At 47.1% G+C, this 24,989-nt stretch overlaps 1 protein-coding gene across 3 annotated transcripts in view; it reads right to left on the reverse strand.

The window, feature by feature from the left end:
• The window catches only part of BDP1 (BDP1 general transcription factor IIIB subunit), a 1,449,812-nt gene that overhangs the window by 69,708 nt on the left and 1,355,115 nt on the right, over positions 1–24,989 (reverse strand). For all 3 annotated transcript variants that reach the window (XM_078675286.1, XM_078675285.1, XM_078675287.1), the window contains 2 exons: positions 3,300–3,339; positions 2,897–3,107 (listed from right to left, as the gene is read on the reverse strand). In XM_078675286.1, the coding sequence (XP_078531412.1) occupies positions 2,897–3,107; positions 3,300–3,339 (251 nt within the window). The remainder of the gene's footprint in view (positions 1–2,896; positions 3,108–3,299; positions 3,340–24,989) is intronic.

The raw sequence follows: 24,989 nt of genomic DNA on the forward strand, positions 1-24,989 counted from the left end.
TCGTAAGGTCCACCGGCGACGATCCAGATCCCGAAGAAGGTCTAGCGGCGTTCCGCGGCGCCGGGGCCGCTGTACCCTGCGGCACCAGGCCCAAAGGCACCGGCGGCGTCGGGATAGCGGGAACCTGCGGCGCCAGGCCCGAAGGCGTCGGCGGTGTCGGGGCCGAAGCACCCGACGGCGTCGGGGCCGAAACCCCCGACCCGCTAGAGGCCCCAGACGGGTCCGCTGGGCCGAAGGCGCCGCGGAGCCCGTCGGAGGAAAGAGTTTCCTCATGGCCATGAGGAAGCGATCTATCTCCTCCGGCGTCGCGTTGAGCCCAGGGACCGGAGGGTGTGGAGCTGAACGCGGCGCCCGCGACTCCGACAGAGCCGCGTGGGCGGTGTCACCCGAACCCCCGGCCGCATCGCGCGAGCGTCGGGGGGAGTCCGCAGAGCGATGATGCCTCTTGGACTTCTTGTGCTTCTTACCTGACGACGACTTCGACCCGGAGGAGTGCGGCCTACTCTCGGAGCTGTGGTGGCTCCGAGCCCGCGACCTGTCCCTCGACCTCCCTTGGGACCGAGACCTCTCGCGGCGCGGGACCGACTGCCGGAGTTCGAGTCGCGTGCGGGACCGCTCCCGCCTGGCTTTCGAAGAGAGGGCCCGGCAGTCGGAGCAGGCCTTGTCGTCGTGATCGACGCCTAGACAAGTTAAACACAGGTGGTGAGGATCCGTGACCGACATCGTGCGGTCGCAATCCTCGCAGTGCTTAAAGCCGGGCATCCCTACGGCACCAATCGGAGTCGAAAGACTTCGAGAAATGATCAAAAAACAATCAAAAAGTTCGTCAAAAATTGACTAGGGTTACTGCTTTTTCCAGATCTGCGCTTGCTGGCGCGGAAAAAAGAAGAACTGACGTCAGCACGCGGAGGCTCCGACGACGTCATCACGGCGCCCACGACGCCGACGACGGACGCGGAGCCGCAGACGACGCCTACCGACGCGCAAGGGTACTGCTTCTAAAAATTTCCGGATCCAGTCTGACGCCTGGGGATATTCTAAGGTAAGGAATCTAATACTAACGTGTCTCTTTCAGATAGGGTTGCCAGAAGGAGGTAAAAAAAAAAAAGACTTTGTCAATTTTGAGTGCTTCTACATGGGAAATTCATAACAGCCATAGCTGAAATGCCTGTGGCACCAACATAATAATATTAATAATTATCAAGGAGGTACCCCTCTTTTCTAATGGATACTATTCTCTAAAGAAGCTAGTCGAAATGATGTTGAGCAACCAATCTCCCAAACAAGGCCCCTACCATGGCATTTGATACAACGCAATAGGGTTTTGCAAACATTTAAAGGGAAGACACAATATAAACAACTTGCTAAGACACCATCCTCAACAATCCAGTGGCTGCTGTCCTATCCCAAGTAGAATGTGCAATTATTCCTTCCAGAGGAGTCGCGTTTGCATCCTTACACACAACATCTACTCTGAAATTAAACATATGCACATTCATGGGCCACCAAAAGCTGTCTGTTCGTTTTATATTTTTGAAATTTGGAAAACACAGTAACTGAAGGATTTTTTTAACACAAACTCTGCAGCCTTTGAATGGATGAAAATATGAAAAGATGGTAACTGCAGATTGGTTACGATGGAATTCTGTAACGATCTTTTGAAGACACACACCTTTACGTTCAACCTCATTTTGTCTTTGAGAGAAATGATGCAGAGCAAAGCCAATAACAGGGCTTTGTCAGGGCTGTTTTAAGTACAATGCAACAATGAAAAATCTTGACTGATGGAGCCAGCAACTGAGCCAGAATAAGGGTAAAGGCAGAAAATATAAAGAAACACTGGCTAATGTGAATGACCGTATCCTGCCGAGTGAAGGTGCGAGGGACTAATACACCATTACAAAATCAGCCACTGCTGTGTGAAACCTCATTAATTTTGAGGACCATGTGTAATCGGAACATAATGTAAAGGCATAAACTAAACTGAATACTCATGGGATCAGCATTAGACCCTCAAGTGCAGTTTGGAAACTGCAGACAGCCAAGTAACTGGACATGTTAAATTCTTGTGTGCTCCAAACACATCTACTTGTGGACACCTGCACATTATCACCTAGAAAAGATAGAAGACCACGTCCAGATAAAGGATGTATTAGTGAAAAGTATTGTTGGATCCTAAAGATTGGAAAACGAATAGAATGTTCATGAAAAAAGCATTCACCTGAACACTGCTCTCTTAAGCCAAGAGAGCAGCAACAATTTAAATACCTCTTGTAACTGCCCACAGCCAAGGCATCACTGCTTCCCAGCACAACTCCTACGGACACCAATTTGATGATATGGTGCATGGCAATAATATAGTTAGTCAACAGCAAAGTAAGCGTATCTCGTAATCAAAGGTGAAAAGCGATGAACCATAATCGGAACACTGAGCTCCAATAAATTGTGAAGCTATCTAAATGAAGCCCACCTAATGTTCTCCCCACCCTGTTAAATAGTCAGTACCTAAACCTAAAGTTCAGAAGAATAACATACAGCCGTCTATGGGTTCTTGTCCAGTGGCCCAGTAGCAGATTCTGGCTGCAGTCATGGCTGAGGCATCAACAAATGTAAGGACCTGGTGAGATCTACCAACCTCTGAAAATGATCCACCTCACTCATCCTTTCTAGTGCGAACAAAGAAACCATTTGCTTTATAGTCCCGGCCAGCTACGGTAGTGGAAAAACACTTCCATCCAATAAATAAAAATTCTCAACCTTCAAATCCGATATTTAAAAGATAAAGAATCTTTAAACTGAAAAGTATTGTTATCTATTACAATCAACTTTTACCCAGCAATTACTGAGCGGGCATTTTTCTATTAGCCTGCCCCTCAAAAAGAATTTCCAAATTTACCTTGTATTTGCGGTTTTGGAAGAGGGTGTTGCCCTTTCTAAGAGTACAGAAGGTTTGTTCTTCCAGTTTGAGACATTTCTTTTTTCTGCACTTGCAACTATCATTTGGTGTTTCTTCACCACAATTCCTTCTTCACAATGGATGTTGGATATCTGCCCTGAATGGCTTGCAGATAAAGGATCACTGTGCTCCAATATGAAAAAACGGCTACCTTCAGGACAAAAGCACAATGTATTATTTTAAATACAAAACCATCATGCTAAGAGTCACAGAAATTACAAAATTATTATAAAAGTAGTTTTTACAATAGGTACGAAGACTATAAACCGGTACATTGATAATCCTACATGTTCTCGTTCACATTCCTTATTTCAAAATTATAACTAAAATAAAATCTACTCACCAGCATTGTTTGGAGTAATCAGTGGTCCTTGAGGCATTGCCTATATTAAAAAATAAAAGATAATGTAATATTAAAAAAATATATTCCTTATGGTATGTAGATCTTGAGGTCAGTTACATTATGATGGTTGCATAATAAACTTTGGCAATAAATATGCAGAGATTCTATAGGTAAATAGCAGGAACAAGCTGTACTACTAGTGAAGACCATTCGAAATCCTGGCAGACTGTACTTTTGCATTTCCAATGTAAACCCCTTTCGACTGGCAAAACACTTCTTTCCAAGCAGACACAACACTCTTGCTGATCCTTAGGGATATCTACCCAGACCCATGTCTCTAACTTGCCGTGGCCATATTTGACTTTTATTCTGTCTGCTATTGCCATTTCTCTGGCGAATGCTAAGCTGCAAACCACAAATTTTAAATGCTAAATATACATTTTATTCCCTAACTTTAGATTCACTGATGTATTTATAAAACGTGTTAATCACAAAATGCAGACCATACACCTAGACAGCCTCTTTAAACCTTACAAAATATTTCCTAAATACAAAGAAGTTATGCTAATGAGAGCTAATGGTTCAAGTAGATTCACAAGATACTAATTAACATGAGCTTAAGAATGCCCATGCGTGTATTTAAATTGTTACGAAGGAGCCCGCAATTGTTGCATTGCTTTTTATGCCAAGTGACCATCTGTATGTGTAAACGAAAGCATGTTTGCTATTTTGCACGTTAGCCATGGCACCATATGAGCCATCTGAGATGTATGTATGGAATTAATATGTACATGTATAATACATGTATGATGCGATTGTAATATGTTCTGATAAGGAAAATGTAACACTCGAATCAACTCTATTTACTCACTATATTAGTTGGAAGGTAATTTGCGGCATGGATACAGATCGGTATACGCTATATGTTCAAATATAGCTATAATGTTTTGAATAATTTGTTTGGAGATTGCCTACCGGTTCTATTGACTCTGCATTTGCCTGTCGAATGGATCTCATATGCTAAAATCTAATAAACAGATCAAACAAAAAAAAAGCAATTGGTAGAAAGTGAACCATGGCCTCATAATTGTGGCATCTTGCCGCACTCTAAATTCAATCACAGATGCTCAGCGAGGTTTTTTTCTTTATTTTAAACGCAGAATAAAAATACATACTAGTGATGCCAACTTTTATACACATGTAACTCCAGATAGCGCTGTTAATTTCATACAACATGACATTTTTCAGATCTATGCCCTCTCCAAAGGCGAGGCTATGCAAAAAAATTCAAAATGAAAAATAGAGGAAATCAAAACAATTAATTGTCCTTTCAGGATAGTCTTTAGGACCAACCCACAGTTCCTCCCAAAAGGAGTACCCCCAGTTCATCTCAATCAAACCATTGAGCTCCCGGTTTTCCTTCCAACTTCTGTGGCAGAGAGCGCACCCTACAATTGATGTTGAGCGTGTCCTAATGTAAACTCTGCATTGTAAAAGATTTTGCGGAGTAAACAATGCGGGGCAATGGCATGCGTTGTAACACATTTGTCGTAAAGGATGTTTACCCTTAAGGAAGGGGTTTGTTCGGTCAATGTAATACATGAGGGCGCTATTGACATCTAGTGTGAACAGCCCTCTCTGCCACTGACTCTGGATGTGTTAAGAGCACTGGGAGTTTGATAGTATGATGGAAACCACTTTGTTGAAAAATGTGATGTTAGTCCTACTCTATCTGTGTGAACTTGGAAGAAGGGTTCTTGAAGTGTTATAGCCTGATGTTCACCCACACACCTGAGAGAGGTGATGGCCAGGAAAGGTACTGCAAAAGGCATGAATGAAGTGGTTCAAAAGTCTGGTGAGATTTATGATGATATCACACACATAAGGGAAGGCAGTATCCTGGGTGGAATTTTCAGTCCTTCCATGAAGGTCTTTATGATTAGAACGCTGAAGAGTGACGTGCGTTCTCTGTTCTGAAGGCAGGCAGCAAAAGTGGCCAAGTGAAGGTTAATGGAAGTATAAGAAAGGCCTGACTTTTGCAGGTGAAGCAGATAACAGACAATATCTTGGGCTGCTGTCTTGAGAGGGTTGATGTGTCTGGGACTACAGTAGCACACAAACCTTTTTCATTTAGCTGAATAGCATCTCTTGTTGAAGGCATGCTCGCCTCTTTGCGGATGGTCATACAAGCCAAATTCTAAGACCTCAGGAGCCAAAACGTAAGATTTAGTTGCTTGGGATTCGGATGTTTTAGCATGCCCTGGATCTTAGTGAGGTTTGGTTGGTTGGGCAGCTTCTCGTGAGGCACCAGTGAGAGGTTGAGGAGAGTGGTAAACCAGGGTTCTCTGGCTCAGGTGGGTGCCACTAGGATGAGAGTGAAGGATGTTTGCCAAAGTCTTGAAGCCATCAGAGAAAGAAGTGAGAGAAGCAGAAAAGCATAGGTAAATATCCCTCACCACTTCATCCACAGTGCATTGCCCATGGACTACGGGTGTGGATACCTAGAGGCGAAGCTTGAGCATTTTGAGCTTTTGACAGTGGCAAAGAGTATACGTTGGGTAACCACCAACGATTGAAGTACAGCAGTAGGACTTTCAAGTGGAGTCTCCACTCATGGACTTGTTGCTGCATCCTGCTGGACAGTTCTACAAAGTTGTTGTCCACTCCCGCTCGATACTTTGCTAGCAACTGGATCTTGTGATGGAGTACCTACCACCAAATGCCCTGAGCGAAAGCTGATAATGGTGAATAAGTGCCATCCTGCTTCTGTAGGTAGCACATTGCGATGATGTTGTCTGTACGAATGAGAACTACTGTGCGCTGACCATGAGTAAGGAATGACTTTAGTGCTAGTTGGATGGGCTGCATTGCAGGACGTCGATGTGGAGAACCTGTTGATGGGGTGGCCACACTCTCAACAGTCAAGTTTTTAAAGTGAGCTCCACCCCGGTGAGTGATGGTCACCTGTAGAACTCAGATTAGTGCTGTTCCACCACTGCAGAGAGTGATGAGTGGGGCCCAAGATCAACAATAGATACTCCCAGAGACCCTCCACTTGTGGCTACTGTGTAGCTAGGTAATGCATGGGAACTATGGCAATACAGAAGGCCATCATTCCAAGACGGCGCATGACGGTCCTTCCAGTATTCGCCGATCTACATGATAAACATAGTACAATGTTTGTAAAGCTTGAATTCGTGCTGGGCTGGGATAGGCTTTACCAGTGACTAAGTCGAGAACTGCTGGGTCTGGAGAAGAGCTGGGTCTGGAGATGGGACTTGCCTATGTTGAAGGTAAAGCCCAGATCATGTAACAGGTTGATGGTGAATTAGGTGTGTACCAAGCACTGTTTTTGGTTTGCGTTCTTGATCAGCCAGTCATCCAAGTAAGGGAAGATGTGGATGCAATTTCCCCTGAGGTGAACGCCGACCTTGGCAAGACACCTTGTAAACACCATGGGGGCGGGGATTACCCCAAAATAACAGTCACTGCTTTGCAGAGGTGACACCCTTTGCTGCGCACCCTTTGCTCTTGCCTCTAACGTTGTTACCCCTGTAACTGCCTTTAGAGTAACCCTGTGTAGTCTGCTGCTGGCAGGCAAGTCTGGAGAAGTAGTTTTACTGACCTGCTGTATTGGGGTTGACGAAAAAAACCTCGGGGAGAGGGTGTCTGGAGAGTACCCATTGACTTAGCTGAGTCTGTATTTTTTTGTTTCCCCACGTTTTATTGGAATTTTTAAGTGAAATATGTACAATCCAATCTAGAAGCATAGTAAAGAAGAGAGGTTGAACAGAATGGCAGGTGCAACCGGCTAAAAAAAGATCACAGAGTGCACATTTATCCGTCTTTATGGGGTGCACCCATACCGTCCCCTCTATGTGTTGTCTATATGTTCACCTTCCTTTTCCCTCCTCCCTCTCCACCTTCTGTCATCCCCAACTGCAGAAGGATAAAAAGTTTTTTTTTTTTTGATTTTTCAAAAACTTTTATTGAGTGATTTCAAAACAAACATTACATAGAGCATCAGATCAGAGTAATATGCACAATAAGTTCCAAGTCAGTCTCATAAAAGTAAGACGCACGTACCTGCCAGACAACAGTTTCAATATGGTCTCATGTAAACAAAACAGACACTGAAGTGTGGTCCCCTATCCACATGAGGCAATAAGCAGGGCTGGAGGGAGAGCGGACAGTGCAGCTGACTAGGGACAGGACCGGGGCAGGCAATCACTAACCTTCACCGGCGGCCGCCGCGGGCGGGGCGCTGGCGGAGAGTGTGGGAGAGGCAGCGCCGCTAGAAGGGGCTCGGGAGTGAAGGAATGTCATTAGGGGTCCACGGGTCGAGATCTCGCTAGCAGTAGGTCCCTAAATTCCGACAACAAGGTCTGGCACCTCGAAGCGTCCTCCAACCCGTGATCAAACTGGGGTGCCAATTTGCGACCCCAGCACATAGTTACCCTACGCCTAGCAAGGACCAGCAGCATCGCAATCAGGCGGCGAGATGCGTCAGGGCAGAATTTAACAAAACCCAACAGGCACGGGGGGAAGGGGGGGAGGGGGTCAGGCTACACCATCGCAAAGGTGATTTCATATATAAGGCGGAGCACACTGCCTGCAAAAATTCAGACACCTTGGGGCACAGCCAGGCTAAATGAGCGAAGTCTGCGGCAGGGGCGGCACAGCGCATACAGGCATCACTAGGTATAAGTCCGAGTTTGTGAAGCTGGGCGGGAGTGCAGTACATCCTGTGTAAATATTTAAAATGTCTAAGACGAAGACGATAATTTGGTGATAGTTTCTTCGTCTGATTACAGCAATACAGCCAATCAGCCTGCGCAATATCCATGCCAAGGTCCGCGACACATGCACCTGATCTGTAGAGATGGAGGCAGTCGACAAGGTGATGGCATATAATTTAGTGACTATCTTGTGTGGGGTCGGAGAGGTATATATAAAATCAAGAGCAGGCATCGTCGGCGGGGACTGAGGGAAAGTTGGGTGGAGTGACCTGCAGATAGCGTGCAACTGATAAAACACAAGTGTGTCCAGCGTACCAGAAGCGTCAGAAAGAGAGTAGAAGGAATTCCCCGGATATAAATCCACCACTGTAAGCAACCCCAGTCGCGATGCATGTTTGGACATGCCGGAAGTCTGAAAGGGGGGGAAATCAGGATGACGGACAATCGGCATGGCATTGGCTGAGAGCAACGGAAGTTTAGAGAAACGGTGCAAGCCAGACCAGGCCCAGCGCAGTGTCTCGACCGTGTCCACCTCCGCACGCGGGTGAACCGCCGGGACAAATAGCGCCGTGGTCAGCGGCCAAGGAGCAGCAATGTCCGTCTCCACTACCACATGTGGCTGGTAGGGAGAGGGGTGGATCCAAAAGTGCAGGAAGCTGGCTTGCACACAGAGGGCATAAAGCTTAAAATCAGGGGCACCCATACCCCCGACCGACATAGGGAGCGTAAGGATCTCGTACGCAACTCTTGGCTGCCTACCGGCCCAAACATGTGAGATTATTATGGAGCGTATCTTACGGAAAAAATTAGCAGTCAAAAGAATAGGAATGTTCAGAAACAAATATAGGAACTTCGGCAGTACCACCATCATGGCGATGGCAATCCGGCCGGCCAGAGATAACGGGAGACGACTCCAATGAGGAATCTTGGACTCTAATCAATCCACCGCGCGCCCAAAGTTGGATCTCCAAATTTCATCTAGGTCCCTGCTCAGCCAGATACCCAGATACCGGGTAGGACCCGAGGCCCACACGAAGGGAAAGTCCGGCGTAAACGGTTGGTGGCATCAGTTAGGGGGAACAGCACAGACTTGCTCCAGTTCACCTGTATGCCAGACAAGCCGCCAAATCGTATGATCTCGCGCACAAGAGGACTGAGGTTATCTTGGGGATGGCGGACATACAGGGTTATGTCGTCCACATACATGGAGACAAGGAGGGACCGCGCTGATGGGGTTTATAGTGCCAGAGAAACCAAACTTTATAATGTATTTTCCACTCTAAAGTAGATGTAGAGAAAGAGTGTATGTCTCCATGTAGTTTGTCCCATCTTTTAGACATCACAGACGTTACCAGAGTATGTTACCATTCCCTATTATGTAACCACGTCTGCCTGGTCTTGTGCACTAAGAGCAGTTTATATAGTGTCAACATTGTGCCCCTCGTACCTATTAGCTTGGGGAAATGGGGTGCGAACAGGGTTTTAGCTCTGGTAGTGTCCGCCCGAACATGTGGGGGTGTCAAATTTGGGCATTGTGTAGCTACTCAGACTCCAAAATACCATAAGAGACTTTACATTGTTAAAAGGTTTTCAGGGTCATTGCATCATACATCTCAGCAATCATCTGTAACCTCCCTCCATTGAGAAAAGAATGGCCTTTGTGTGGGTGCAAATGTTACGTTAAATGGGATGGGGTGTAGGTAGAAAGGTAGGTCACCAGGCCTTGTGCACTCACAAACCTATCCCACATCTTCAGTGTTGTGGGCACACAGGTGCTAATATAAGAGTTTAGAGGCCTGTTCCATTTTTCTAGTCACACTAAGTCACACAGCAGTTGAAGGGTGATGGCATCTTCCATCTGTAGTAAACACAAGGAGATGATGGACGGAGCACTGAAACTTTTTTGACACTCACCCCCAACCTGGGTTGAATCCATCATCGTTCTTTAGCTCACTTCGCCACCTCAGTTCAAACCCAGCTATATGCAAATCAGTCTTGACCCTGTGCCTTATGGTAACAGTCCAGCCCAAACTGCCAAGCCAGGTCTTCCCTGAAACGACATCAAGCATCCTGGAACCGGTTTCGGGGTAACACTCCTCATCAGCCAGGCTAGCTTGAGTCCAGTGGCAAAGTGAGCAAGGGACCCACGTCTGGGCATACCCTGCCAATTTAGGGCGAACAAAGCAAACACAAGGAGATGATAGACAGAGCACTGAAACTTTTCAGACACTCACCCCCAGTCACAAATCTGGGTTGAATCTATCATCGATCTTTAGCTCACTTCGCCACCTGCAAGAGGAGTACCTGCAAGCACAGGGGGCAGATTCTATGCCACTCGGGAGTGACCAGAAGGCACGGAAGACTAATGACCACGATGAATGAAGACACAGGAGAGTGGAGGGTGACCATGTCGCTGCAGCTGTGAGATCTAGGTAATGCTGTGGAAGAACAGGAGCCATTCATGAGATGTCCCACATCAGAAGTCAAGAACCAGGAAGAGCACCAACAAGCCTTGGTAGCAGCAACAGAGGAGGAAAGCAAAGAAGTGCAGTGTCGGACCAGCAAGGTCCAAGGGACTCACCAAGTGCAGGAGAGTCAGAGCAGGCCCGAGCAAGCAGGTAAGTCTACTGGAGCCAAAGAAGACCCTCAATAGGACCTACAGGCCAAAGTCACAGGAGTCGCAAGAGGGCTTCCAGCAGCTCACCAAGAATGCAGGACCACCGTGGAGAGGATGCGGTGAGGACGAAGATCTTGGTAAAAGGAGATGCTGGAGGCTAGAGCTTCTTGGAGCTTGAGGATCGCTGGAAAAGATAGTCAACAAGCCTTGGCAATGGCAAGTCTATGCAGTGCACAGGGGGTACTGCTCCAGTGGTCCTGACAAGGGATACTGACTTTAAACTTATTGTGATGACAGGGCAGGCCTCGAGATAGTTGCAGAACCACCATCTGTGTTGCTGAGCCTTTCGGTGTCATTGGTACGTCAGGAACAGCAGGCCGGTCAGCTTTGTTGCGGTGCCTGTAGATGCTGGGGAGTGACTCCTTTAATCTAAGGGAGACTTCTTCGGGTGTCAATGATGCTCACAGGCCTGGAGAATAACCTGGACGGAGAACAGACACAGACGATGCAGAAGACTTGCAGGACGACGAGAGCAGGAGCAGTAGAAGTCTTCCAGATGCAGTCTCGGTTCCCAAAGCGAAGTCCAACAAAGTCCAAAGTGCCCAGAAGGTTGAAGATTAAGTGGTTTCGGATCTGAATCTTGTCCCATGGCGAATCTGAAGAGCCACCCACAGGTAAGCCCTTAAGTACCCTAAGGAAAGGGTTGGGTCGATTCAGGGGTCCCTCCCTGAGAAGGGGCTGGACAGAGGGGTGGATAATTCCATGTCCTTTGTCCAGTTTCATGCCAGAGCGGGAGTCAACGGCTCCCTGAACTGGTTCCAACCGGAGTATGCAAGAAGGACCCAAAATGTGCCCTTCAAAGCAGTTGGCCCCACCCCAACCCCATACACTAAAGCCTGTCTGTGAGATGATTGTCCTACCTTCCCCTAGTCGAGCCTGGCTCAGCAACAGGAGGGCAGAACCGTGTCTGTGGTCAGCAGAAGCACTAGCTTGATGTTAGACCCTGAAAAGCTGGTACCGGTAACACAGGGGGGCTCCCTAGGGGAGCACCCCAGTACATGGGATCCAACATCCAACACTGGAATCAGTGTTGTGGTAGGATTCCAACATGTTTAATACCAATCATGACCGGTTTCGGTGCAGCCAATATATAGTTAGACATCTTCTATTTGACATGATGTCCACCATATGTCTAAAATGGCTGACTGCACTTACTGGGTTTGTAGGGGGTGTCCAGCTCATGCAGGGGACTATCACACTTAGAACCAAGCCCCCTGCTTCAGGATTGAAAGGTCTACCTTAGGGGTGACATAGGTTTTCTTATAGGTTTTAAGTGCAGTGACCTCAGATATAAGGAAACGTATATTGTGGTGAGTGGTGCAAGCTCCAGCGCACACCGGCTGCAATGGCAGTGCTGTAGTCACAGTTTGAGAGGTCTCTCATTGGTGGCATGATACATGCTGCAACCCATGGGAGACCCCTGGTGTACCTATGCCCTGGTACCTTAGTACCATATACTAGGGACTTAGACTGGTAAAATTAGCCAATTAGGAAGGTACCAAAGTACTTAACATAGTCCAATTTAGGGAGAGCGCACAGTGACTGGGGTCCAGATTAGCAGAATCTCAGTCAGAAAAACACTATGACACCAGCAAAAAGTGGAGGTGACCATGAAAGCAGATCCTACTTTCCTACAAGGGTTATCTCTCAGTCTTTGTTCCAATGGCTCCATATAGAGTGTAAAAAGAAGTGGAGAGAGTGGGCAACCCTGACGGGTCCCCCAGTAGTTGGGAAAGCAGCAGGACCGGTCTCCATTAACCCTTACCGATGAGTGCTATAGATACATCAAACCTATTTTCCAAATCTCTCACCAATGTCAAAGTGTTTTAGGGTCTCATCGATGTTCAGTAGCGAGATGGGTCTATAAAACCCACAGTAAGTTGGGTCCTGGCGGGTATGGAGATCACCGAAATGGACGCCTCAAGCATAGAGTCCGAGAGAGTACCCAAGTCAGAGAAGGAATTGAAAAGGTGTATGAGCAGGGGGGCCAGATCGGAGCAAAAAGATTTGTAAAATGCTGTACTAAAGCAATCCGGGCTGGGGGATTTCAAGGGTTTCAGTCGGGCAATAGCACTGATCCCCTCCTCCACTCAAATGGGCAAATGCGGCAGGAGGAAGAGGAGCAAGGATCGCACCATTAAGATAATCATGGCAATCGACGAATGGGCCGTTCGCTGAGGAGCACAATGCGGCGTACAATGTTTAAAAAGCTGCAGCAATGCTTTCAACATCCTGACCTCGCTCCTGAACTCCGCCTTGTTTGTGATTATTCGCCCAGATCCCACGTATTGTTTTCGACACAGTTGGTGTGCCAACACATACGACCCCCCACCCTCTGCCGGTTACCGCCCAAATAGAATTTATGTTTGTGGCACAGCATTGCATATTCAGCCCGGTCCAGGTCCAACCGCCTAAGCAGTAAGCGCTCTCTCTCTCTCCAACTCTCTACACACTGAAGGAGCGCCTGATGTCTTATGGATGGCTAGCTACTAGTTCAGAAACCCTCTTTTCAAGTGCTGCCCTTTTATCGCGTCGCCTACGGTACTCAGCCACTACGTAGGCAATGAACTCCCTTCAAGTAACCAGCTTCAGGGCCTCCAATACCAAAGCTAATGCAGTTGTCCCAGTGTCATTAAGGGGTAGATAATCCTGAAGAACGTTCTGGATTGTAGTCCCTGTTGCAGGTAATTTAAGCATGACGTCATGAAGCCGCCAGCCCGTAGGCTGAGAGGCGGAGAGAGGCATGCGAAGTGAGAGAATGATAGGCGCATGAATGGAGAGTGTGCAGGGCTCAATGGTGGTGTCAGTCACCCGGTCTAGCACAGAAGGTGAGGCAAAGAAATGATCTATTCGGGAATAAGTCTTGTGTGCTGCGGAAAAAAAGGTATAGTCTCTATCCCCAGGGTGGCACAAGTGTCATAAGTCGCACAAGCCACAATCAGAAAGCCAGAGGAGACCCTTGGGCGAAAAAGCTGCAGTCTGGCCGGATCTCTGCCCAGAACGGTCCATCTCAGACTCCATCACTAAATTTAGATCACCCCCCACAACCACAGCTGCATTGGGGGACTGGAGGACTCTAGCCAGAGAGTCAATCAGGAAGGGGTCTTGGCGCTCGTAAGGCACATAGACTGTAGCAAGAGTAAAATGATAAGTGTCACGCGCAGCCGGAGGGACAAGAGACGGTCCTTAACCTCCACCACCGTGCTCAACACTGTCCCAGGGAAGTGTTTAAAGAAGAGAATGGCTACCCGCCTTTTTTAGTGGTACCGGAGAACCAATATTGCTGTGGAAATCATCTAGATTGCATCCTATGAACATATTTGGGCAGCAAGTGGGTCTCCTGTAGAAGGTAAAAGTATCCTCTTGCATTTTCAAGGAATGATAGAATTGCTGATCTCTTCGTTGGGTTGTTTAGGCCTTGAACATTGAGGCTTAACAGTTTAATCTCTATTGCAAGAAGAGGAAGGACAGTTGCTAGGGTCAGGCCGTCCCTTCAACCAGGTCATGGGAGGGGATTCAGTGAGCCAGCTCGGTATGTAGGGTGACGGTCGCCACCCCAAGTGTCCCCCATATGTGTGTATATATATGTGTGTGTTGGAAGGAAGATCCCTCAAGAAACCCCCCCAAAAATTAACAAATAGAGCATCCAGGTGAATAGTCACTCAAAAGTGGAAACACAGTAGTAGGGATGACAACATTAGGCGTATCCATCAACGAAACTCTCCCGGATCCTGTCGCCTGTCCTCTGAAAACCATCCACCGCATTTAAGCCAGCATGTTACCACACTAGAGAGAAGATCCAGAGTTGTCCATCCCGTCCCCCGACAAGAAGCGAAGTACAGCTGCTCACTCTCGTGCAATGGTGTCCGAGTCGGGGTGATGACCCTCTGGGGTTGATTTGTAGTGCGTCCGATGCCGGTTCCACCCAGCAGGACGGTCTCATGTTGGGGCGTACTGCGATACCCTGTGGTATAAGACCAATGTGTAGGACTTTGCACACCTCTGCCAAAGAGCATAGTTGGTAAGACTTACCCTCCAGTCGGAATATGAGGCAGAAGGGGTGGCCCCAAGAGTGAGGAGTGCTGATGGTTCTCAGATGAGCCGTGACTGGGCGGAAGTCCCTTCTTTTATGTAGAGTGATCACCGCCATATCCTGGTGCAGCTTGGGTGTAAGGCCCCAAAATTGCAACAGCTGGGCATCACCAGCTTTACGTAGGATTGATTCTTTGGTTTTAAAATCATGGACACAGAGCAGAATGTCAGCTGGAGGTTGCTTCGCCACACGTGGCGGCTCCGCTCGGTGGCATCTGTCGAATTTGATTTCTTCCTCCGCCGTGGCGCCCAAAATAAGGTGGAATAAGGCCTAAACATATTCCTTCAGTTCCACGCCCTCTGCGGCAGTCGGGACCCCTCGTATACAAAGGTAATTTCTCCTGGACCTATTTTCAAGGTCTTCCGCATGTACCTGCAGGTCGATTTGCTGTTCTTGGAGACGGATTACCTCTTTTTGAAGGCTTTTTATCCCTTTGTCTCCGGCTGTGGTGCTGTTCTCCAAGGCTGCCACCCCCTTCTGTACCTAGTCTACGTCTCGCGAATCTCAGGAGAGGTCCTTCTTCACCATTTTCAGATCCTCTTGCAGGGAAGCAAATAGGGATTCCAGAAACTCATGGGTTACATGGCTCTCAGAAGCTTCCCCACTGCCCCAGATCTCGGCTCGGCTAGATTTCTCCGCAGAGGTCTCCCCAGTGGTCTTGAGGAGCATGTCTTGTAAGGTACAGTCCTTCTTGGATTTAGCAGAGGCCATTCTGTCGTAGGCCTCTCCCAGGGGGGTTGGGGAGTGGGTCTTCTATGTCCAGGGCAGGTGATCCCTGCTCCAAAGATGAGCCAAGGAGTCCCAGTTGCTAGCCCCAGAAAAAGTGTTGCATCAAGGCCCCCTGCCGTATTGGGCACCCTCTGAAGGTCATAGGCACCAGAGTGGGCGCAGGGACAACTGTGGAGTCTCAGCCGTATCTGTGTCTCCCAGCTCATCAATTGGGAGGTCTGGAAAGAGGTGTCCTCAAGGGTAGCAAAGTAGGATCTGCTTTCATGATCACCCCCAGTTTTGCTGGTGCCATTATGTTTTACTGACTAGTCTGACTGGAATCCTGTTAATCGGGACCCCGGTCTCTGTGCTTCCTCCCTAAATTGGACATGGTGAGTCCTTAGGTACCCACCAGATTGGCTACTGATGTACTCTTATAAGTCCTTAGTATATGGTACTCAGGCACCCAGGGAATAGGTACACCAGGGGTCTCCCAAGGCTGCAACATGTATTATGCCACCCAATGGAGACCACTCAAATGCAGCCTGTATAAGATGGTGCTAGCACCACTTACAACAGATATAGGTTTTCCTATATCTGAGGTCACTACACTTAAAACCTATAAGTCATCCGTAAGGCAGGCCTTTCCATTCTTAAGGCAGGGTGCTCGGTTCTAAGTGTGAGGGTGCCCCTGCATGAGCAGGACACCCCTACAACCTTTGGAGTTTATTCTCCCGGGTTGCAAGTGCATCAGTCATTAAGATACATAGAGTGGCCAAGCGTCAAGCCGCGATGGCTATCTCTAAACTGGCTGGAACTAACCCTGTCGTGTTTGGTATCAAACATGTTAGAATCATATCCCCCCACATCGTAAAGCTTCTCCAGGGAGGACCTAAGTGCTCATGGTACCAGTCTTCTAGACCCTAATAGCAAGCTAGGGCTGCTGCTGACAAGAGACACTATTCTGCCCTCCTGCTGCTGAGCCAAGCTTGAGCAGGGGAAGGCAGAACAATAGGTAACCTGTCACAGATAGAATTTAGTGTATTGGGACAGGGTGGGGGGTGCTTGCCAGCGCCACTAGACTGCTTTGAAGGGCACATTTGAGGCCATCCTTGCATACTCCAGTTGAAACCAAATCAGGGAAGCGTTGGCTCCGGCGCGAACCTGACAAAGGACATGGGAGTATCCTCCTAACTGTCGAGCCCCTCTTTTGGCAGAGATCCCTGAATCGTCCCAGCCCTTTCTTAATGTACTTAAGGGCTTAATTGTGGGGGTCCCTAGATTCGTCGTGGGTCAAGATTCAGTTCCAACACCACTTCAACTTCAACCGTCTGGGCACTATCGACTTCGCTGGACTTCACTCTGGGGACCAAGACTGCAACTGGAAAGATTCCTGCTGCTCCTGGTCTCGTCCTATCAGTCTTCTGCAAAGAATGTGCCCGTGCTCCATACAAATTTTTCACAAGGCCTGTGGACACCCAAGACACCCAAAGGAATCTCCCCTGGAGTGAAGGAGTCTCTCCCCTGCATCTGCAGGCACCGCAATGCAGCTGATCGGTCTGCTGATCCTGGGCTCCCGCAGACTCTGAAAGGTTAAGCAACACAGATGGTGGTTCTGCAATCCCTCATGGCCTGCACTGACTTCTACCGAGTTTGAGACCAGTATCCCTTGTTGGAACAGCTAGAACAGAACCCCTGTGCACTGCATTGACGTGCAGTTGCCAAGGCTTGTTAACTCTCTCCCCCAGAGATCTTCGGGCCCCAAGAAGCTCCAACCTCAAGCATCTCCTGCAACCAATATCTTTGCCTTCACCACATTCTCTGCACCGTGGGCTTTATTCATTGGTGAGCTGCTCGAGGTCTTCTTGTGAAAACGGTGACTCTGGCCTGTGTGTCCTCTCGAGGGTCTTCTGTGGCTCCAGTGGGCTCGGGGCCTGCTCTGACTTACCTGCTCGTGGTGAGTCACTTGGACCTTGCTGGTCCCGACACTGCACCTTTTTTGATAACTACGTTGGTTGCCTTGCCAAGGCTTGCTGGTGCCCCTGCCGGAGACTGACCCCCTGGCTCCCGACATCCGACATGGGGCAGCTTGTGAACGGCTCCTGGTCTTCCACAGCATCACCTGACCCGCACAACTGCAACTTCAAGGACACCGTCAACTCTCCTGCATCTACCGACATCAATGGGCATTTGTTTTCCGTGCCTCCTGGTCACTCGTGAGTTGCAGAGACTCTGTCCCCTCTGCTAGCAGGTTCTTCTCATCTTGAATCTACCTTTGGGTTACACTGGACTCCTTCGTCTTCTTCTCCAGCGGCGTCTTTCCTGAAGTTCTCCATTGTGGCCTACGGCAGTTTCCAATGTCACTTTGCACCTATGCACCGGCTTCCCTTGTGTACGTATCCTGAGGTATCCACAGGTGGGGTGACTCTCCAACCTTACATCTTCCACTTGGTTTCTTCAGGGTCCTCTGGGAAGGGTCCTTCTTCTTTAAAACTCCAACTGTGACTTACCCATTGACGTGTGTTGATCATGCGGTTGTGGTCAAGCTCTGCACACTCTCTCCATGGGTTTCCTGGGTACTTACCTCGTGTGGTTCCTTAGGTCCCCAGCACTTCTACGTCTTCTGGTTCCAGTCTTGACTTGAGTCGTGGTTCGCATTCTACTATTTTAATATATGGTTTGGTCTCCCCCTGGAGACCACGGTGTATTATGCTACTTACGTGTTCTATTTCCAAAGTATTGTGTGTATTGTGGTTCTATCTCTGGGTAGGAGATATTGCAATGTGTTAGTAAATGTTTATAATTAATACATATTTTTATAACTACACTGTGTTGTTCTTTTTCACTTAACCTCTACCATAAGATTAAGTACTGGTAAAACAAGCTGCTTTACACTCCTTCTGGACTAAGCGCTGCTCTCCACAGCTACCACTGTCTAAGATTACTAAAATCACCCCAGGGTTGTCTGGATCAGTGCAGAATGCTTCACTTAAATAAGTGTGCACCGTATACTAAGCCAGCCTCTCACACCAAGTCTCTATGCAAGGGTAGCCAAGTAGTCCCGCTGCAAGGGGCACCTCCCCATACTGGCCAGCCGTACAGCAGACCCCAGATGACCTTCAGCAGGGGCACAGGCCCAGCATTGTTGCGTCGGGGCCTACGGGCCCTGTCTGCCTCCAGAACAGATCTCAAAAAGAAGGCCTCTGCTCAGTCAGGGCTGCCAGGACAGAAAGCCCAGTCCACTAGAAGCCACCCCACACCGGGATTGAGGGTGCCCTTACCCTGTATTTGTCCGAGGCCTTGCTGCACATGCTGGCGGTCGCCTATAGCCAGGGATCAAGTGGTCAACAGTGAGGTGAGCTCCTGGTAGAGACTGTCCAGGAAGCCGGCCAGCTCCACGATCAGATGAGGCCTGGAGTCCCCTTCAGTGGTTGTGGGGGTCCGGGCCGCAACTCCACGCTGACCGGAGCATTCTCAGCTCCCACCAAGGAAAACTCTCCTCACTGGGGCATCAGGATCCGGGCCTGCCCTGCGGCAGTGCCCCAGCCAGACGTAGCCGTCCTCGTCCGAGCTCTGCACTCCTGAGTGAGCTCACCAGGATGCAAGAGTCTGGAGTCTCCGTCCGCCAAGGCCACACCCTCTGCCACAGGAGAAGGGAAGGAGGATGGAGAAGAGGAGGAGCAGGAGGAAGAAGGGGAGCAGGGGGACATACAAAAAGTGGGCTGGGCCCCTGTCGATGTTGCTTGGGCTTTGGAGGAGGTGTGAGTTCCAACGCAAGCTGTTCCTCTAAGGCGAGTTTCCTCTTCCGTGGAAGTGTCTTGCGCCTTATATAGTAACTTTATAGAGCCCTTCCCAGACTGTGGGTCTAAAGAATCTCTTTTGGCACGCATTAAGGTATTCCTGCAGATGCTAGAGAATCAACTGCTTTAAGTAATCGAACTGTGGTGTAGATGGAGGCGTATGTGCCGAGAGGCTTGATGATGAAGTACTTTAGAAGGTGGAGTGAGTTCTCTGAACTCAAAAGATCTTCAGAACCCATTGAGGTTTCAGTGTCGATAGGTCCGTCACAGCTGAGGATGACCGAGGTTTGTGCGCGGTCTTCGGTGTCGGACCATATGAAGGTCCCAACAATGGCCTGAATGCAGTGGTGGACCTCAGGCCAGCTGGTGGGCCTCTAAGAATGATGCCCGACCGCCGCTGAGAGGATTCTCAGCCTGTGCATGGTGTTGGTATGTGATTACAAGGTGGGACGGTGCACTAGCCTTCAACTAAGAGCTGGCTTTGGGACTAAACTCCAGAGGATGGGCTCTGGACAGGCTAGCCACTGACTCCTCCTCAACGTCTCATTTTCTGATGATGTCAGGGGTGTAGTCTCTTTCTTGGTGCTGCATTCTATGTTGTTCAAGCCCCCAACCACATGACATATCAGGGTTTTCTTGAAGCGTTTGGATGAGGGGCAGAAGTTATAGACTTGGAGGCGGTCAGTCCGAGAATAGTTAGAGTGGCAATAGAACCAGTATTAAAAAGGTGTCCTTCCTATCACTGTCCTCTCATTCTCACCACGAGGACACCAAAGATGAGGGTGCAGGCCCTGCAGGGGACAAAGCCCCTGGGATGTGTATTAATACAATCTCGGTCATTGAGTTCAAGGAGAAACAGACATGCAGAAAATATTTACGGTGTCAAAGGGAGAAGATGATGACAGAAGGCCGATGACCCAGAGCTCTTTTGGTAAACACATCTGAACAAGGCAGTGGAAAAAACTGAGTCCATGCCTATTCTCATTATCTTTCATAGGAGGAGTCACTATACTTCATGACTCGAAAAACATCTCTTCGAACAAAAACACATTGCAAACGTCTGAGCCCAACAAAATTAGGCAGTATGCAGAGCATGTGTATCCACAGCTACACATGCAACAAACGTAACTTTTCGAGTGCCACACCAGGAGTAGTGCTGTTGTGGGAATCTAATCCATTCTGATATTTGGAAACACACGTATATAGGTAAGAATAGCAGGCAATGTGAAGGCGACAATAACAGCATTGGGGCAGAATGGCCTTCTGGGGGAAATTACTGCTGTTAGTTGTGGGACAGAAGGTGTTGCTGAAAATTATGATGCTGCCACGCTAATTGAATCATTATGTGGAAATCTCATGGAGGGTCGGACTGGCCTACAGGGCAATCGGGCGCGCCCGAAGTTCTGATCCAATAGATCAGTGAATGGACTGGTTTTTGTGAGTCCTTTTTTTACAGATGATTTCACTGATATTGCCACCAACTTTGCTTGCAGCAGGCACAAATGCACACAATTTTCCATACCTTGCAAAACAAAGATACATCTTGTCTTTAGAAGTTTAAAACTGTCCTTTGCAAATGTGGACTACATTTTAGCCATATGAATCACTAATGAGGGCTGTTAGACATGGCATTCTTGGCATGGTTTCCCCCGACTTTTTTGAATTCTCACCTCCTGTTTTACTGACTTCATTTTTGCTGGCTTTAGGATTCTGGGCATTTTTTACCACTGCTAACCAGTGCTAAAGTGCATGTGCTTTCTACTTTAAACACAGTAACATTGTCTTATCCAAAATTAGCATATTTCATTTACTTATAAGTCTCTAGTAAAGTCCACTACAAGTGCCTAGGGCTTGTAAATTAAATGCTACTAGTGGGCCTGCAGCACTGACTGTGCCACCCACTTTAGTAGCCCTTTAAATATGTCTCAGGCCTGCCACTGCAGAGCCTGTATGTGCAATTTTAAAATGCCATGTCGACCTGGCAAGTTAACCCTCCTGCCAGGCCCAAAATTCCTTTTTTTTGTTTAAAAATCTTATTAGGCATTTCAATAAAATAAGACATACTTACAGAAAACAAATATATAGGAAAGATGAGAAGTAAAGGACATCACAGTAAGTTCAGTTATCACGTTTCTATCCATGATGAGAGAGGAGTATTCCTACCGTTTAGGTAGTATGAGCCATAATATAGTGTAGGTCAGAGTGTGGTATAATTGCCTGATTGAGCAATGTAGAATATTGACTTTAGTATTTCTGTGGACAGGAGGAGATTTACTTCTTGTTGACAATGGGAAATAAGAGAAGGAGAGAGAGGACGGTAAAGCGGGGAGCGAAGAGAGAGAGGAAAAAGGGGGCGGCAGTCAGTGGATCTGGATGGATCTGGATGGAGGGGATAGCCAGAACTTGGTTAGGTGGGTTTTGGTTGGATGTGAGCATCTAATGGCGATCATAGTATTTGCGGATGTATGACGTTACAACGCATACTTTTACCACGCCTACCATTACCACGCAATTTTTACAACGCAGGATCCATTACAACGAAGTACCATTACCACGCATGTATTTACAACGCATATACCTTTACAACGCATACAAATACAACGTAAGTATTGGTAAGTATATAATATTTTTTAAAATGTTATTTAATTAAAATTAATATAATGTAATTTAATTTAATTAATTTAATTTAATTTAATTTAATGTAATTAATTTAATTTAATTTAATTTAATCAATTTAATTTAATTTAATTTAAATTTAATTATATTTAATTTTTACCCTGTACCCTTTTACCCAAAAACCCAAAACTGACCCTGAACCCTAAAAATACCCCTTTACCCAAAAACCCAAAACTGACCCTGAACCCTAAAAATACCCCTTTACCCAAAAACTCAAATCTAACCCTAAACCCTAAAAATACCCCTTTACCCAAAAACCCAAAACTAATCCTGAACCCTAAAAATACCCCTTTATCCAAAAACCCAAAACTAATCCTGAACCCTAAAAATACCCCTTTACCCAAAAACCCAAAACTGACCCTGAACCCTAAAAATACCCCTTTACCCAAAAACTGAAAACTGACCCTGAACCCTAAAAATACCCCATTACCCAAAAACTGAAAACTGACCCTAAACCCTAAAAATACCCCTTTACCCAAAAACTGAAAACTGACCCTGAACCCTAAAAATACCCCTTTACCCAAAAACTGAAAACTGACCCTAAACCCTGTGGTAAATAAATAAATAATACCCTATTTTTGACTAGGCATAAATCATAACAGATAGCTCAATAAAATAAGAGTCAAGATTCGAGGTAGTAGGAGTTTCTGCAGGTTTATTACAGCATAAAGGACAGGATCAGGACAACCTGCATAGGAACAGAATGGCAGGGCTAGAGTGGCCCGGCAGCTGCCGGGGCTGGGTCTGGGATGAGCGCGCCAACTTTTAATAACAATACATGAGCATTTATACATAGCGTGAACACATAGCATTACATTGCAGTAGGCGTAGCAGTGGGTGGAGCAGAAGGCGTGACGCGTAGCAGTCGCGAAAGATAACAGTAAAAGTGGGTGTAACTGGGCGTATACATAGACATGTGGTGCAAACGTAACAGAATATGTCATGAATGGGCGGAATCATAGGAGGGGGCTACCTAAGGAGCCGGGACCTCTAACCTAATGGTGCGCGTAAACTGGCAATGACGTATTACTAGGAGAAGCTGGGGGCTATGAACTCTGTGCTAGGAGCAGAGACTAGAGTCTGGAGGGTCGGAGCGACATGTACCTAAACCCTATCTGGTATCTGATGTTTAGGGAACATGTTGATATAAACTAGAAGTCATGAGGGGAAAAGCTAACTGACTCTAAGACTGGACCATGCATTATTCTACATGTAGTGCGTGATGAAGAATATTAAATGACCAGGAAATACAGTATTTCTCTAACATGGAGACGAGAAGGCTAGACAATGACGGAAACTATTGATGCAGTTCAGTAGCTTAGGAATGCAGAGAAGGAGGACTAAACTGATAACTGGAATCATAACATACTCTTGGCAGACTCAGAGGCAGAGCCAAGCTGCACCGGGCACTGCGAGGCAGGAAGTGAGTGAAAGGTCGAGGATACAGGTGGGGGCTGAATCGCTCCTTAGCGAGACTTCAGGGGACAGGAGCTGAATCTAATGTCCGGGCCCTTTTGAGGCCTAGAAACGGGGACTAAAGTCTGGAATAACGTGCACACTGAGAAACGTGGCAACGTAGCTTTACATAGGCCTGATATTCGTAGTATTCACGAGGACTGGAAAATGACATACCAGAGGTGGACACAACTGTAATTGCGTCATTAATCGGACATGGGGAATAACATATGCATTTTGGTCATGCACACATAACATATGATGGATGAGGCGTGGTGACACAGAACATGGCAAAATTTACTTTTCCACAACCCTTAAAATACCCCTTTACCCAAAAACTGAAAACTGACCCTAAACCCTAAAAATACCCCTTTACCCAAAAACTGACCCTGAACCCTAAAAATACCCCTTTACCCAAAAACTGAAAACTGACCCTAAACCCTAAAAATACCCTTTTACCCAAAAACTGAAAACTGACCCTAAACCCTAAAAATACCCCTTTACCCAAAAACTGAAAACTGACCCTGAACCCTAAAAATACCCCTTTACCCAAAAAACCAAAATTGACCCTGAACCCTAAAAATACCCCTTTACCCAAAAACCCAAAAACCCAAATAATATTTTTAATAAAATAATATACTTACCAATACTTACGTTGTAATGGTATGCGTTGTAAAAGTACCTGCGTTGTAAATACATGCGTGGTAATGGTATGCGTTGTAATGGATCCTGCGTTGTAAAAAATGCGTGGTAATGGTAGGTCGTGGTAAAAGTTGCGTTGTAAAGGTTGTATACCTAGTATTTGCGACTTATCATGATTAAAATGTTGGTTGAGGATGATGTGGTCTGCAGTCCTCAGGAAGCAAGCCCAGTTCCACCAAGGGTGATAAGAGGGATTTGAAATCTTTCCATTTGCAAGGAATCTTTTGACACCCAGTGTGAGCAACAAGTCAAATCATAATAGTTTCGTTGAGTTGAATGGTGTGGGACTGATAAGGGCCCAGGGGCCTAAGGTGATTAACATTGGATCCAGCGATACCCTGCAATGGAAGATGTCATTAATAGTTTTGTTAATGTCTTCCCTGTACGACCGAAGCAAGGGACAGTAAAAGATCATGTGGTCCAGATCGCCCACTTCTGAGGCGCAGTTCCAACATTTGTCTGAGTTGAGAAGGCCCAATTTGCAGAGCTTAGCTAGGGACCCAAAAGTTCTGCATGGTAACCAATATTTGCTTTGGGGTATTATCTGAGATATCTTGAGCTTGATGGCATGTTTCCAAATCAGTGACCAGTTATTTGCAGTTAGGTTGAAATAGCTTCCTCTAAGGCAGGAGTCCGGCCACTTCTTTTGATATTTCTGAAAGGGGGTAAGAAGCAATTCTTGGAAAATCTTATAGATTTTGAGGCCTAGTGAGTATCGGCGGAGAGTGCGGCAAGTTTCTTAAGGATACTTGGGGGTTGAGCGTTTCTGAAGTGTTTGTTGCGGTATATCGCTACTTTGAGTTTTAGGAAGTCATAGAATTCCTTATTGGGAATGATTGA

This window comes from Lissotriton helveticus, chromosome 2_1 (genome assembly GCF_964261635.1).
Source record: "Lissotriton helveticus chromosome 2_1, aLisHel1.1, whole genome shotgun sequence".
In the NCBI taxonomy this organism is placed as follows: domain Eukaryota; kingdom Metazoa; phylum Chordata; class Amphibia; order Caudata; family Salamandridae; genus Lissotriton; species Lissotriton helveticus.